The sequence below is a fragment of the Pectinophora gossypiella genome, chromosome 24 (assembly GCF_024362695.1).
Source record: "Pectinophora gossypiella chromosome 24, ilPecGoss1.1, whole genome shotgun sequence".
NCBI lineage: Eukaryota > Metazoa > Arthropoda > Insecta > Lepidoptera > Gelechiidae > Pectinophora > Pectinophora gossypiella.
The window spans coordinates 3,789,336-3,806,255 of record NC_065427.1 but is presented as its reverse complement, the minus strand read 5'-3'; the positions used below and the strand labels follow the sequence as shown (position 1 = coordinate 3,806,255).

General features: G+C 37.3%; 1 protein-coding gene across 9 annotated transcripts in view; it reads right to left on the bottom strand.

Moving 5' to 3' along the window:
- Positions 1 to 16,920, bottom strand: part of LOC126377867 (protein pangolin, isoforms A/H/I/S) — a 192,960-nt gene that overhangs the window by 97,678 nt on the left and 78,362 nt on the right. For all 9 annotated transcript variants that reach the window (XM_050025891.1, XM_050025890.1, XM_050025885.1 and 6 more), the window contains 2 exons: positions 14,770 to 14,833; positions 155 to 255 (listed from right to left, as the gene is read on the bottom strand). In XM_050025891.1, the coding sequence (XP_049881848.1) occupies positions 155 to 255; positions 14,770 to 14,833 (165 nt within the window). The remainder of the gene's footprint in view (positions 1 to 154; positions 256 to 14,769; positions 14,834 to 16,920) is intronic.

The following is a 16,920-nucleotide window of genomic DNA, read 5'->3' as shown; positions in this document are numbered from 1 at the left end:
TTAGGATATTAATTAAATTACCAGATCCAAACATTGAGACGAGTTGGCTTGCTCGCGCTAGAGATGTGACTGACCATAAATGGTAGACTATTAGGTATGTCCCATACAACCATACATAATCTTAACTTGTATGGGCTATGTGGCTAGTACTCACCATAGACACGGGAAGGGGATGCGCCCCACCGTTGGGGTAAGGGTAAGGCGCCATGAGGTAGCCCATGTTGAAGCCTGCTGCCGGGTGAGGGTCAAATTTACCTAAAACAAAAAAGAACACGTTAATAATCATCATCATCATCAGCCCATTAACGTCCCCACTGCTGGGGCACGGGCCTTCCCTATGGATGGATAGGGAGATCGGGCCTTAAACCATCACGCGGGCCCAGTGCCGATTGAAGGTTATTAACGACTGCTAATGCAGCCGGGACCAACGGCTTAACGTGCCTTCCGAAGCACGGAGGAGCTTGGAGCTTATGAAAACTTTAATAATACATTTTATTATTATTGTACTTTATTACGATGTCGAAGTCGAATTTAAATTTAAGTCGAAGAATATTATGCAATTACAGCAATATTTACGTACATACGGGTTAAATTGAAATAAGAAAATAATCGCTAATGCAATGAACCACAAGATGGTCACGAGTATCTCTCTATACTCGTATATACTATATACATATACCACACCCCGGACACTTCATACAAACAACCTCGTTTTACACAGACACCACACATTGACGTTATCGTACACGCGCATCTGTGTGTGTGACGTCTGACGCCATACTATTCTAGTCAAATTCTAGTCTAAACTATATTCGAGGGGGGGTGAGGTAAACCCAGCTCAGACGCTGGTGGGGAGCGGAGAGTTGCCGATCTATACGTAGTATTATTCCTTATTCTATGCCTGTACTATACTATCATCTTTCCCTAATAAATAGCTTATAGATTTTGGCATTCGTGGCATTACATCGAAAACCACGTAAGCATGTAAAAACCTATGCAAATGGAATTCTATAGTCTCTGCTTACCCCGGTGGGAAATAGCCGTGAGTTTATGTATGTATGTATGTATGTAAAAACCTAGCAATAGACAAGCTAGTTTTAAGAGGTTTTTTTGAAGAAAAACACATCAGAATGTGATGGTTTATACTATAAACCGACGATATGTATCGTCAAATAATCAATTCAACAAATTGGAATACTATTTTATCGCTTCTTTAAACCAATAAGGAACATCAACATCGTAAAAATAAATAAAAACTACAACGTTCAAGGCTTGTCCCTTTTAATGACAAAGTAAGGTCAGGCCCTATTGCAGCGAAGGGCGGTGAATTATCGCCAGTTTATCGCGTAATTCTGTCGGCTCATTATCTCCAATACTGATCCTAACATAACATAACAAATACTTTATTGCACAAACAGGAAAAAACAAAAATACAAAACAAAAGAGAATAGAATACTATTGCTTACTTAAAGCATTAGTCTTGCCTTGTTTACAATAGGGCGATATAAGATGCGATATACATGTCGCTTAATATTTTTTTATTTATATTGAAATAACTACTATTTTGTAAAGCGTATATAACTGATTGCGCTAAGACGTTGTGCCAATAGAAATATAAATACAGTAAGTGTAGTCAGTAGTAGTAAATAGTATATATTTTTTAGTTATATTAGCATAGTTTATTTGTTTTTTGTACCAACTAGTGCAATAATATGATATATTACTGTTATTAATAGTGAGATTTTGGCTGCTGAGAAGTTAATCTCAATAGACTAGATGTTGTGGTCACTTGTAATTGGCTTACACATTAGTACTGTTTTACTTTGTTTCATTAATCCTTAAATAAATGTTATAATGTCCATAGCTGTAAGTGATCGATTAAATAAATAAATAAGTCAAGATGCGGTTGGGAGAACGAGAGACAATCTGAGTATATTTGTATATTACATTGATAAAGGAAACAAAGACACAAGTCCACATCAAGCCACTGGACGGCTTCTGAAGTTCTGACACGCAATCGAAATACTTGAATAGCATAATTTACAGTTTACCGAATCGCTAAACCACACATGTGCTATCCGCTAGCTCCGCTACCCGCTCAGACTCAGTCGCCTACGTAAGTACAAAAGTACAGTCGGAAAAATAAAAGCTCTCGCAGAAGGGGGAGCGGGCTAGACTGCAAAATTATACCACGAAGAGAAGTCATTTACTGACGTAATTGCGCGCGCAAACCCTAGCTCAACCGGCAATGCTTTTTTAAATTTCGCCGTTCCTTCAACTCTAAAGTTTGACGTTCAACCGGCTAAATAGTTGAGCTGTAGTTTAGTGTGACTCGCTCAGAGATGTTGTAGTTAGGAATCAACTTGCCAAGTAAAGTTGTTTGGTAAAGAAAATGTGAAGAATACTTTTTTAATGACTGAAAGATCAGTACTTCAATACCATTTGACGCTACATGACAATATTATACTGAGATCTGATATTTAGCTTTCAAGATCCCACTGCTGGGCAAAGGCCTCCCGTTTCTCTCTCCATTCTCTACAGTCAGTTTATAAAAGTAATCGTAATTTCGTCTTGTTGGCATTGACATGTCACTTTGTGTCAATCTCATACATTTTTATCACTGTAGACCCTCATAATTGTATGTAACTTAGCTGAGGTCCCTGAGAAGCATTTATGTATGGAAATAACATAAACATAAACAGCCTATATACGTCCCACTGCTGGGCACAGGCCTCCCCTCAATCAACCGGAGGGGGTATGGAGCATACTCCACCACGCTGCTCCAATGCGGGTTAGTATGGAAATTATAACGACTTTTATCCCATGTTGGTATATAGCACGGAACCTTAAGAGCAAAATTCTAATTCGCTCTAACCAAGTTTTTATTCTAACCCCAAACTTCTCCGTACTATAAACTTGCAAACTCAACCAAGTGCTTAAGTTTAGTCCAATGCAAGTTTTAGGTCTGTTTTAACGAACTTCAGTTATTCGATGAAGTTTAGTCTATAAATACCTATATTGTGAAGATGTTTTTTTACTTAGAACGATATGCACCAAGCACTGCACTGTTAAGTTATACCTGTCATTTTCTTATCCGCCGAAAAGGAAAGGGACGGATGATTGACAGCTCTTAATTTTAGGAAGAATGAGTAAACGAATGAATAACCCGGGCGAATCAAAAAGGTATCTCGCTGGTATGCAAACCGTTTGACGTGTGCTTTTTAGACAGTTGTTTTAGATTTGTGCTTAAAATTGACGTGTGTTCCATAAATTTTATGCTTGTCGATTACCCGTCCCTTTCCTGTTCGGCTGATAAGAAAATGACAGATATATAACTTAAATTAGCACCAGAATAGAATTAGCAGCATTATGTATAAAAATATATTGTTTTTTACAGATACTCCGTTCAAAACCTTCAGCAAAATACAACCGAATATATCGCTGTCATAACATTAAAATGGTGCAAATAAACATAAAATGCGTTATAATTGGATTTTAAATTTCAATTATAATGTGAAAAGCGGTGTCATGCGAATAATAGGTACTGAAATTAAATCCGGGATATACATGTCATGACACACGGTGTTGCCTTCGTCCTTATTTTTAATGTTACGGTGAATTATTTAAAGTATATTTTCACGCACTGTACTTTAAACTGTCTGTGTGATTTGAACGCGTTATTCTGATCTGTGGAAAAGATTCAAAAGTGTATTGCCAGTGTTCCTAACATATTTTCTTATTATTATTCTTCTTCTTTGCGAGTCGATGGCGATCGAAACTAAATTTTTGCTGACCAATAATTGGCCACGCTTACGGCATTGTCAGTGGCTTCGTACAGGTCTTTAATAGTGCAGGTGTTAGGGCACTTAGGACAGCACAAAAGGTGAGCCATAGTTTGTGGTGATTTATTATTTATGTAATACTTAATGTTTAGTTTATCTTTCTTACTCTTTAGGGGTGGGCAGAAACACAAGTAATCATAAGACAACTTGGTGACACTTTAGACAAGGGGGATTAAAAAGGCCACATCGAAGCAATTCATCTAAAAAAAGCAATATTGCAATTTGACATTTGCGCATATAAAAGTAAGTGCGCAATGCAAACAAATGTCAAATAACAATGTTGCTTTTCTAGGTGAATTGCTCCCCAAGTTCTCAAAATGAATATGATTCATTTGTCACTTTAAATTGATAATGCAGGGTGTTAGTGACATCGTAACGAAAACTTTCAGGGTGATTCAGGCCATGATTCTGAGTTGATATCAAGTGAAAGTAACCGTCGCTAAAATTTTCATGAATTTGCTTTCCACTTGATATTAACTCAGAATCATAGTCTGAATCATCCCTCTAAGTATTCGTTACGATGTCACTAACACTCTGTATACCTATATTGATTAGATTAAGATTACCTCCTGCATCTTTTCTTTGTATAAGACTTTGGATTGGAAAAAAGTAATCCGACCGAATCAAAAAGCTAATTGAACTAAAACCCAGAATACCACCGCCACGTCTTTTCAATTTACCGGCAATTTAGTTGGTGCGATGGGCTGAATCAGCTCACAAATAGCATGATAATTCTTTGCACATTATTTATTTGATTACAGAGGGCTTACAAAATGACTGGTAATGTTTTGAGGTAAGTTCTTTTTCTTTATGGGAAAGTTTATTAGTATACGGCTTCGCTCGCGTTAAATTCGGGGTAACACGGTTCCTCTTTCCTGATTTAGAACACAGAAAAGTACTCGGAACGGAGTCTAAATCCAAAACTAAAGCGATTGTCTTCTTCCTAAAAAGTCCAGGAATATAAATACTACTTTAAGCTAAAAAATAATAATATTTTAATTATTAATCATAAGTTTTTCGTAATAGGTATAAAACCTACTTATTTCTTTATGCTTTTGTATTGGTGCCATTAGTAATCGATATGAAAGAGCGCGGTCTTCTAACACAGGTGTTGTTCACTTAACAGACAATTACACTTGGCAATGATTGTACCTTTTTGGTGAAATAAATAACTTTTTCATTTTTTTTTTTCTAATCTAAACTAAACAAATTAACCCAATCAAAAAAAAAGAATCCGAAAACGAGTTTCTTTTCGGAAATCGGAAAATAATAGTGTTGCCAGATAATCGACCTTGAAGATTTGACAGGTTCGGTTTTTCACAGGAGCGACTGCCTGTCTGACCTTTGAACCTGCGAAGGAGAAACCAGCCCAATGAAGGTTAGGTCACATACCTCCGAATCACATTTCTCGTGTGAGTGAGTTTCCTCACGATGTTTTCCTTCGCCGCTGAGCACGTGATAATCACGATTTCGAAAATCACAGGTTCCCTAAAATACTTACTTCTTAGTAGTTTTAACCAGCTAAACATTCACAACAAAATCAAATTAGCTACACTATTCCGAACACTAATTTTAAGATGTCAATCAACACAAACCATATTAGTTTTTGTTTCAAACAAGAATTATCTTATGATAATAAGTTGTATTTTTTAGATAACAATAATAAATCATATCAGTTTTGAAATTAGTTTTCTAAGAATAGCAACGTAAATGGGAATAAAAACGTATATATTGTTAAGATGTTTTCCTTAGAAATGTAAAGATTAACATCTTAATATGTGTTTCTGCTACCTATATGAAAATAATAATTCCTAAAATAATTAATTAATTCCTATAATAATTATCATTTTTATGTAAAGATATTGCATGTGACGATGTTATGTTGACTGATAAACTAGCATAATTTGTGCTGTTTGTTTTATCTTCGAAACAATCATTTGTTCTGTGATGTATAAATGTTTTTCCTTTATCAATTGCAAATTGCTGGTATGACGTCCTCATCGTTATTAGTAACGGCGTCCGTGGTCCAGTTGAGTTGACATGATTGGCCGAAAGTAAGACGATCCGTGATTCGGAAGGCACGTTAAGCCGTTGGTCCCGGTTACTACTTACTGACGTAAGTATGTAGTCGTTACATGAGTCATATCAGGGGCCCTTGGCGGGTTGATGAGGTTGGTAATCCACCTTACAACCCACACTTTAGAAAAAGATCGTTATTATAAACCTTCAATTTTAGCAGAAAGGGTCTTAAGTGCGTTTGCAACTTGGCTGACCTCAAAAGACTTCATGAACATAACATACATAAACTCACGCCTGTTTCCCACCGGAGTAAGCAGAGACTATAGAACGTCATGAAATATCACCAAAAGCTTTGCTTTTTTTGTGTCATGTCACAGAAGTCTTTCGAATATTGTTTTCTGTTCCCAATAAAAATGCAAGATTTCACCGCCCTTTATTTGAATATATTATAATTTCCATATTAAAAGTGGCTTTAAATCTTCTGATTACTTATGGCTCTGTCCGCCCCATAAGAGATTAATGGCGCGATTTTATTGCGATTTTATTTTATATTATATAGTTTATATATGTATGTAAAAGCTATGCAACTATTCCACAGAGTACCAGGCAAGCATAAGTTCTAAGAACTCGCGGTGGGTCTGGCGGGGTAACCTAACCAAATATTGACCCGCGGCCAAACTTCTGTTATGCGTAGTAACTATAAGAACACACAACTCCGGCCGACCGTGCTGAGAAAGCCATGGAGCTACTGGGCATCGAATAGGGAAGATTGGTATGAATAAAAAAAATAGTGGTGTTTTTAATCGATAAATGAGAGAGATATCGATTTTATACCTGTGCCAAGTGTTTATACGTCACGTTAATAAGCAGGAAGACGAAATATACAAAGATTTCATTAATTTTTATTTTAAATCTGAAAATCACTTTTTCTTTTTTTCAATCCAGAGCAAAATTTTGGTTTAAAAACAAATTACAAAAAAATCGTTTGGTCTTAACCATTGCATGAATGGTCAAAGGGCTTAGATGTATGTCGTAAACAACCCCATACATTTTAACTATCTTCGTTTGCCTAAGGCGTCAATGAAAGCGAGTACATTTTGGCTAGGCCCTTAGTGTAGTTACCCAAGTTGCATACGATTATGACAATCGACAGTGACGGTGATAAAAATGTATGAGATTGACATATCATACATAACATAAACAGCCTATATACATCCCACTGTTGGGCACTGGCCTCCCCTCAATCAATTCGAAGGGGTATGAAGCACACTCCACCACGCAGGTGAAGGCAATGTCGACCCCTTCATTTTTATCACTACTACTGTCGATTGTCATAATCGTTTGCAACTTGGTAAGAACATGCATTGAATAAACAGAAATTAAACGATCTTCTTCTTCTTATCGTGTGGGTTGTGAGGTGGAATACCAACCTCATCAACCTTGGTGTCAGGGTCATTATTGAGCCGCCAAAGGCCCCTGACGTGGCTCATGTAACGATTACTCACTTACATCAGTAAATAGTAACCGGGACCAACGGTTTAACGTGCCAATCAGGTGATCAGCCTGTAATGTCCTAATCAAACTAGGGATCACAAGGTGGTTTTTTGTGATAGGTCCCACCGGGATTCGAACCCGGGGCCTCCGGATCGTGAGTCCAACGCTCAACCACTGGACCACGGAGGCCGTTGATATAAACGAGTTGAATTAAACGATAGTATTTACACATTTTATAACAGTAACAACTCCAAAACCACAAAGTTATCTGTTTCGAATTTGTAGTCTAAACATGTTATACAGTACTAACACTAATAAGGTCTAAATATGCCGACTGGCTGACTCATCTGTAGGCAAACATAAAAACCGCTACATGGGCGGCCCAGGTTCGTTCCCCGGCCGGACATAGCCTTGTTATGTTTGCGGTCACAAATTATATAGCGTTACCGTGGATTTACCGCGAATGAAAAATGAAATATTTTAATAGTTTATTTTGTTAACATTTTTTTTTGTAAGTTCGGTCGAGTGGCTACTAATTTAAAAACCATTTTAACCGACGTCAAAAAAGGAGGTTGTTTAATTAAGTTGCAATGATGTGACATGTATTTCGTAAGTCAAAAACTTATGCCTAAAGTTTGCATTTGTAGTATCATTTGAAGGTGGACATCAATTAAAAAGACATAAGGGATAAATAACAATTAGTCGCGCCGGTAATACCTAAGGGAGTGGAAAGAGCCACAAACAAAAGGCAACATCGAACCATAAGTTAGGTTGGTTCTCTATTGTATTCCCTAAAATTTCTTATCCTACTTTTTATTTTCCTTCACATTTTAGTCCTAAGTATCGAATGTCCTAATGATCCTAGTCCAATTTTGTTAACTCCTAGTGTTCATTGCCCTATTTTTTTTCATCCTAATGATGGTAAGCCCTAATGTCCATAGTTACAATCGTTTATATTCCTAAAATGTATAGTCCTAAATAAAATGTGAAGGAAAATAAAAAGTAGGATAAGAAATTTTAGGGAATACAATAGAGAACCTTCACCGCCGCCTCTCGGCCCTTCGGGCCTCGATGGTCACAAGTAACCTAACCCACTCGGCTATATGGCAGGGGGCTCGCTTTGCTCGCCCCCTGCCATACAGCCTTCGTAACCTATATCTACAGTGTCGGGGTGCCGCGAATTTCCGTGCTCGCTTCGCTCGCACCCGTGACTGCTGTCGTTACGAAACAAATCTTCACCGCCGCCTCTCGGCCCTTCGGGCCTCGATGGTCACAACTAACCAAAATATGTCAAATAGATCATATAGGGAATGAAAAATTCGGAATTTCAAACTTTAGGGACATTAATATTAGAACTAAAGAATATTAGGACAAGTATTACGGTAGGATAATCAATATTTAGGATGATCGAACATTAGTACAATTAAATATTAGGAAAATGATGTTCGGAAAATCGACTTTAGGACTATAAACATTAGGAAATACAACAGGCCCCCGTTAGGTTACATACTTTCGAAAAGCTGTTTTCGGGTATGTGGGATTCCTGAAGAAGTTTTCCTTTACTGCGGAGCGGCTTTAGTGCTCCAGTGGTTGAGCGTTGTGCTCACGATCCGGAGGTCTCGGGTTCGAATCCCGGTGGGAACAAATCACAAAAATCACTTTGTGATCCCTAGTTTGGTTAGGACATTACAGGCTGATCACCTGATTGTCCAAAAAGTAAGATGATCCGTGCTTCGGAAGGCACGTCCAGCCGTCGCTCCCGGTTATTACTTATTGATGTAAGTTAGTAGTCGTTACATGAATGAGTTATGTCAGGGGCCTATGGCGGCTCAGTATGACACCAGGGTTGATGGGGTTGGTAATCCACCTCACAACCCACACGATAGAAGAAGAAGACCGCGGAGCACGTGTTAAGTATTCATTTAAGATCCAGACATGAATTCCAAAATCCCCGTGCCCGTGCCGGATTCGAACCTGCGACCTCAGATTGAGAGTCGAGCGTTCTTCCAACTACGCTACCGCGGCTCAAACTTACGTCGATCATTACAACAAGTTTTTGCAAGACAAATCTGGTAATCGTGGGTGTAATCAATCATGTGAAGAAATTAAAAAGTTTTTTGTTTAAATTACACTTTTTACACCTCCCCGTGCTTATTTGAGGTGTGAGGTGATGAGAGGAATGACGTTTTGTGTCAAGGTTCGATGTTCTGTAAGGTAATTTTGTTGAAGAGGTTTCGTTTATACTTATAAACTGCTTACTTCCTTATTAGTAAGTAGTGTTGATGTCAGGATCGTACTAAGTGAAATTCCGCGGTCTCTGCCTAACCCAATGGGAAATAGGCGTAATCTTATGTATGTGTGTACTTATAAATAAAATATAGACTCACAATAACTTAAAAAGTAATTTAAAAAATAAGCTGACATTTAATAGTGACACATGAAAAAAGAAATAATATTATGTTGAATACAATGTTCGAATCTACATTCAAAATACGGCGCAACCAGCAATCGAACATTGGAATTTAGAAAATATTATTTCTTACTTTTCATTAGACAGATTTTGAAGTCGGTTTAATATACAGGGTGTTAGTGACATCGTACCGAATACTGAGGGGGATGATTCAGACCATGATTCTGAGTTGATATCAAGTGGAATTTTCTATAGGAAAATTGGTAAAAGTTTTAGAGCTTCTTTGCAATTATTTTCCGTTCCATTGCGATGGAAAATTCCTATTGATACCGACTCGGAATCATGGTCTGAATCATCCCTCTCAGTATTCGTTACGATGTCACTAACACCCTATATGTATTTATACACTTATGAAACAAGGCACACGTATTTAGAATACCAGATAGACCAACATTTACGAATATTACGCAATTCCAATATTACATATCTACGGGTTAGATTGATAACTACTTATTTTTGAGGCCGGTTAAAAAAAGTTAACAACCACCTAATAGCCAACACAAGACTGAAAACATAATAATATAAAATCCACTTTTATAAGGTCTTAATGAACATACAACTTTGTCTAAGCAGACATCTCACTTGCTACCTATTCAATAAACACACACAAGTTGCCTACTTCACTTAGACACAGTTCCGTCCGAATCGGCCTTCAGAAAGTTCAAGAGCGTCTGTGAATCTTCTAAGGTGACGTAACATCATACAATGCCATGAAATAGCTATTCTCCTATCTTTGTCTATTCTTCACTATGTACGTAAGTCCATCCCTTTCATTCCATTAGCGATTTACACTCGATGTCTTGTGGTTAGATGTCGCTGTTTAGGAGCGATTATAAGAACATAATGCGCCTGTAATCTGTAATATGATATTTAGCAGCCAAAAAACATTGGGATCGCGAGCTTTTGTTTGTGATTTCTCCTGTATCGAAGGCTTTGTGGAAGGCATCGCTTTCAGTTTTTTTTTCATCTATCAGTTAAACGCGAATACTTAGTTCATCATGCGATGGTTGTGCCTCTAACTTTAACAGCCTCCGTGGTCTACAACAGCCTCCGTGGTCTAGTGGTTAGAGCGTTAGGCTCACGATCTGGAGGTCCGGGTTGGATTCCCGATGGGGACATTGTCGAAATCACTTTGTGAGACTGTCCTTTGTTTGGTAAGGACTTTTCAGGCTTGAATCACCTGATTGTCCGAAAAAGTAAGATGATTCCGTGCATCGGAGGGCACGTTAAGCCGTTGGTCCCGGCTATTAGCCGTAAAAACACCTCCACCAACCCGCAGTGGAGCAGCGTGGTGGAGTATGCTCCATACCCCCTCCGGTTGATTGAGGGGAGGCCTGTGCCCAGCAGTGAGACGTATATAGGCAGTTTATGTATATATTTAGACGAAGACAAATTCATCACCTCGCACTCCTCTAACACAACCCAGCCCCTGTCGTTACCTGTTTGTCCGCAGTACACTTTATGTCATTATAGCCGTCTTCTAATTGCAACTTGATATGCGTCTGCAATTAGACGACCCATCACCATCGTTATAAGATTAACAAGCTTTTTACACCCGTTTGACAGGGTCCCTGTGGACAGGGTTTACATTAAATTATTATCGAATAAACTCATTTCTGTGGTCGATACAAGTCACTGTGGTACAGTCATGAGCAATATAATGTACCCACTTTAGGACTCTGTCGCACTAACATATTTGACATTTATGTTATGTTATGTACAGTTCAATTTGTCAAAAAAGATAATGTGACATGGTACCAAAGTGTATACATATTAATGCTCGTGACCGTACACCGGCTTGCTTCTCAGTCGCGCAGCGCTGCCGCTGGTTCTAACCCGGACTTGTACCATAGAGTTATTAGTTCATCTTGAGTGCAGTTTTCACTAACACAGTTGGCTCGACCATTATAGACGGCGATACGGCTCACCACCTATCACGTTGGTATAACAGAAAGCTCGGTGAGGTGTGGGTACTTAGTTCTTTTGCGATGAATGTACCTGACTACCCTCATCATCATCAGCCCATTAACGTCTCCACTGCTGGGGCACGGGCCTTCCCTATGGATGGATCCATCACGTAGGCCCAGTGCGGATTGATGGTTATTAACGACTGCTAATGCAGCCTGGACCAACGGCTAAACGTGCCTTCCGAAGCACGGAGGAGCTCAAGGCGACTACTCTAATTGGGAATATTCCCTATTATTCGATTTTAAAGTTGCGAGCTTATGGTATGTTACTTTTTTATTTTTAAAACATAACTTACCCTCAAAATAACTCAACAGAAACATAATAAATATCACTAACTTTATGCCCCAATAATATAAAAATGATTTAAGATCTTCTTATCATTAAATCATATCTTATATTTCTCAGCCGCGTTTTAACCAATAATTTTAGATTATATCAAGCATTTAGTTTCACTCAATTAGTGTTGATTTAGTGGTATTAATGTCGATAGATCTGGTATCAAGTTTTGTAATATAGTAGATATCTGACTTCGGCTTATAAATAGTAAGAAAATTATACGCGAATAGTATCATTTGTGGCAATTACTTTAGGAACTTATCACAATATAATATGTTCCTAGTCAAGAAATACAAACCTGAACTGAGTAGCGACGTTTCATCAAGTTTTCTGTTAGATCTATAATTGTTTGAAAATTCGCTAAAACCTACTTAAAAGTATTAAAAATAAAAGTGAGAATTGGCAAAGAACGAAATCATAATAAGTTAAAATGACGGGTTTTTTTAAGAAACTAAGTTTCTCCACTTTAGTGTAAGTTTTTTCCTTGGAAATGTGTACCTAAGCTATAAATATATTTTTAGGTATATTGACTACTCCATAAGAGATTACAAGCTATATAAAATTAGAATTGTAAAGTAGAATTGTATCCGGAACATCTAGTCCATACAAATGCAAGGAGGAATGTAATTTTTATATTCTAGACTTTTCTAGAATGTTCTAGACATAAATGAAGGATAAGAGGTCTCATAGACAACACAAAATAAGAATTAATTCCTAGCGAAACGGGTCAAGAACCCGAAAATATCTGACACCTTAAACCATGCTCCTTGCGCCGTTACTATAGGGTTGTCACTCATTGTACTGATTATTTAAATTAATATTTTAGAAAAAATACCTCTATACATTTGCTTTGTTAGTAATCAACAAAATTTAATACTAAAACAAACTTCAATTCTATTAATTTAGGACGAAAGCTATTTAGTACATACGATATACCTACTACATTTCACTGTTTTATAACCGATGGATGATAATTATTTAAGTCTCATTATACATAAACGACTAACAGAAATTGACGGACGAACTAGAATGCAACATTAATCAGAACTGGGGGCTTAAAATGGCCACATCGAAGCAATTCATATAAAAAAACAATATTGCTATTTGACATTTGTTTGCATTGCGCACTTACTTTTATATGCGCAAATGTCAAATTGCAATATTGCTTTCTTAGATGAATTGCTTCGATGTGGCCATTTTAACACCCCTGATTTTATTTTTCAATATTTTTAGCACTTACAAGGTACCTATTTAGAAAAAAATAAAATAAACACGTACCCGAGCACACCCAGTTGTCATGACCCTCAACCCTAGTAGGTATATTATTCTTTTTGGTCCGCCAGGTCGTGGCAAGCTGATCAGATTAGACCTCGAACCGGTTCTCAAAAACATCCCGAGAAAAAAATAAAAAAAACAACACTAATAACAACAAATAACGAGGCGTCCGAGCCTGACTAGTGATGGTTTTACGTGAGAATTATCGATGGATTTGCTTTTTTTTTCCTTTAGTTTTGTTATGTTGATGTTGGGAGGAAAAAGGGTGGTGACGTGTTAAATGCGTTCGTAATTACGGGTTAAGCAGAGGTTTTCTTAAGAATATAAATCTTAGGAAGTACGTACTTAATTTGAGTATTTCATATAGCGCAATTTATTCAATTCTTTAGCTGCGATGATTATGATGCCAAGTGACTTTTTCTACGTTTTTAATTATCCACTTTTTTACAAAGCATTGTCAAAAACGTGTAGCGTTCATAAGAATAAGCTTTGTAATGTTTCGAATTTTAGTTTCAATCACGTAAACTTTATCGATAAAACATCGACACGTGACACCCCTACGCAGAGGTGGAGCCAGATGAAATTATACGAAAATATTGTAACGATAGTGACAGATGATTATAAGCTGGCGATAAAACACACATAATTCTCGAGTAATGGCCGCGAGCCGGCATTAAGCTCGATAATTCCCACCTCGCAGGAAATCAATTTCACATCCCTAGACTGCGATTTATGAGTTGATCGATTTTCTTCGAAATTGTACTTTTCTCTTTGCAAAGATCGTAAAAGACTAAGTAGAATTGTTCTCTTCACGTGTTCGCGTGATGAAATTCTAAAGTTTGATGTGTCGTGCGACTTTGTAAATCGATTCGTGTCGTGTTGTTGTGTTATTGTATTTGGTACGAGCACAAAATAAAAAATAATACTACGTATTGAAGGGACACCACACCCCACATCAATACAAGCTTAGAGCAACCTTGATTCATTCTTTATTAACCTACTTTCAACCTTACTCTTCTTGTCGTTTCGATGGCATTCAGACCAAACCTAAACCTTACTTATGTTACGGAAAGTCATTGCTATGGAATGTATTCGATTTTTGAACGCACCCTAGTGTGTAATTGTGAACTGTCAAAATCAAATTACGTTCAGGGGGTTTAAAAAGGCCACATTAATGCAATTCATCTAGGGACAAACGAAAAATAGTACAAAATTAATTACTGAAGTAACTCCGTAGTCGTTAAGTAATGGTAGACTGTAAGTGTAATAATGAGTAAACAAGTAAATGAGCCTTCAACGGATCAATAATGACCGTGACAGACAATAAAAGCAGAAGAAATACAAAATTATAAGTAAAAAACTTACCAAAAACAGGACTAAGATCCGACTTCACCGATAATTTACCGGAATAAGGCTCGCCGGATTTCTCCTGAAACAAAAAAACGACATATTAATACATTGTATATCTATTGACAATCTTAAAGTGGCTTCACTTCCTTTCCATGAAAGGCCTAGCCCAACTAGCAAACACTAAAGTTCTATAATATTATGAGTATGACAAAGGGAGAGTTACAAAACCGCTTTTAAAATTGATGGTCTGTACAGACCTAATAACACAAAAAGAGTTATTAAGGATGGTAGTGTAGAGGAAGGAGAAGTCCAAGAAGAGTTTACATGGAACAGTTTAAAGAATGGGTGAACGTAGTGTCTTATAATAAGTGAAGGAATTGGCTTTTGATAGACAAAAATAAACAAGTTTTTATTATTTATTGATACATAAACGATTATACGAAAGACAAAAGAAACATACAAAGAAAAATAGGCAGTCAATTCATTCTATTATTGCCTGAACTATCAATGTAAAATCCTCATTTGTTTGTCGTTATTTTTATATGACTTATTGTACTTTTGTCGCATATGGTATTAATTACTTGGTCGGCCAACAAATACACATCAAATCACTCAAACAATACATAATCTCCACGCTCATACAAAAGCAACCGTGGCACCTAGTAGGGTCCATAACCAATTGATTTTTACCACCTCTTTCCTCAAGTGATAGGCCATAAAAACTGTCAATAGAAGAACAATCGAGTTGTTTCCGTTAATCTAAGTACCGAATATCCTCAGTTACAGAGCCAATAGACCGTTCGAAATCTCCACGCATTAGTTTTGGTTGGGGTGTATTCTGGACGTCAGACGATGTGAACGATCGGGGGGTTAAAATGGCCACATCAAAGCAATTCATCTAAAAAAGCAATATTGCAATTTGACATTTGCGCCTATAAAAGTAAGTGCGCAATGCAAACAAATGTCAAATAGTAACATTGCTTTCTTAGATGCTTCGATGTGGCCATTTTAACCCCCCAGTAAAGGGATACTTAGAAAATTCGTGTTACCACATAAAAAATGCAATGTTAAGCGCGTTTTAAGCATTTCTCAACCTAGCAAAGTTCAATGAAATTATTTTGTTAATTTCATACATACACACATAAACTCACGCCCGTAATACCTATTTGGGTGGGCAGAGCCATAAGTAATTAAATACAATTTGCAACCTCTATTGATAGTCTTAATGGATATGATGAACCAACAATTAAAGTTTTGATGATTTAATTTTTCATGGCTGTGCTTTTTTAAGACGTGTCTAAGAGCTAAATACTGTTTTGTGGTAATGCAGCGACTGTTTTAACTTGTAATAAATTCTGTAAAAAAATAATGTCACACACAAAAGGCAGCGGACCGAAAGAAACCTAGATATATGTGTAACCAGTCGATCGATCGCACGTAACAATCCTCTTCGAACAATATCAAGAATAGGTTCCTAATAGTTGAGTAGGAGGGTCGTAATTGGATAAGTCTGAATCAGTTTACCCCACTCGGACGTGTTTACCCCAAATTGGGGTAACGGATTTCCTCAATTCATTGGTCATTTTACCCAAGTATCAAGGTGTGTTTGTTTAACTTTGGCTACATGTCAAACAATGGTAATTTATGTAGATAATTTAGTACATTAGTGACATTGCAAAATCAAAGTTGAACTTTTACAAAAAATGTAAAGAACACTAGGTTCGCTAGTTTCAGTGACCGACTTGGCCGGCCAAGTAGTCACTTAAAAAAAGCCCAGGAGCGCGACGCGATTCGTGAAACTTTGAAAATGAGACTTTTTAAAAGTACAAAAAAGTATGATAAAAACGAATTATGACGTCATCAGAAACATTGATAAACGTCTCCTTGTTACATGTGGTCCATCACTGGCAGCTAGTATCCGACCGAAGCTAAGTTTAAGAGCCGAAACCGAAATTCGGTCTTAGTTTCGGCCGAAAAACGAAACCGAAACTTCTATATAACGGATTTCAGCCGAAACCCAAAATAAGCCGATACCCGTATTTTGGCCGAAACCGAATGTTGAGTCGGACATTACTGGCCACTTAACCCTAATATGACAGACCAATGCGTATTACGTTCTCCTATAAAACATTAACCCGTTAAACGTACCAAGCTCTAAGTATCTTT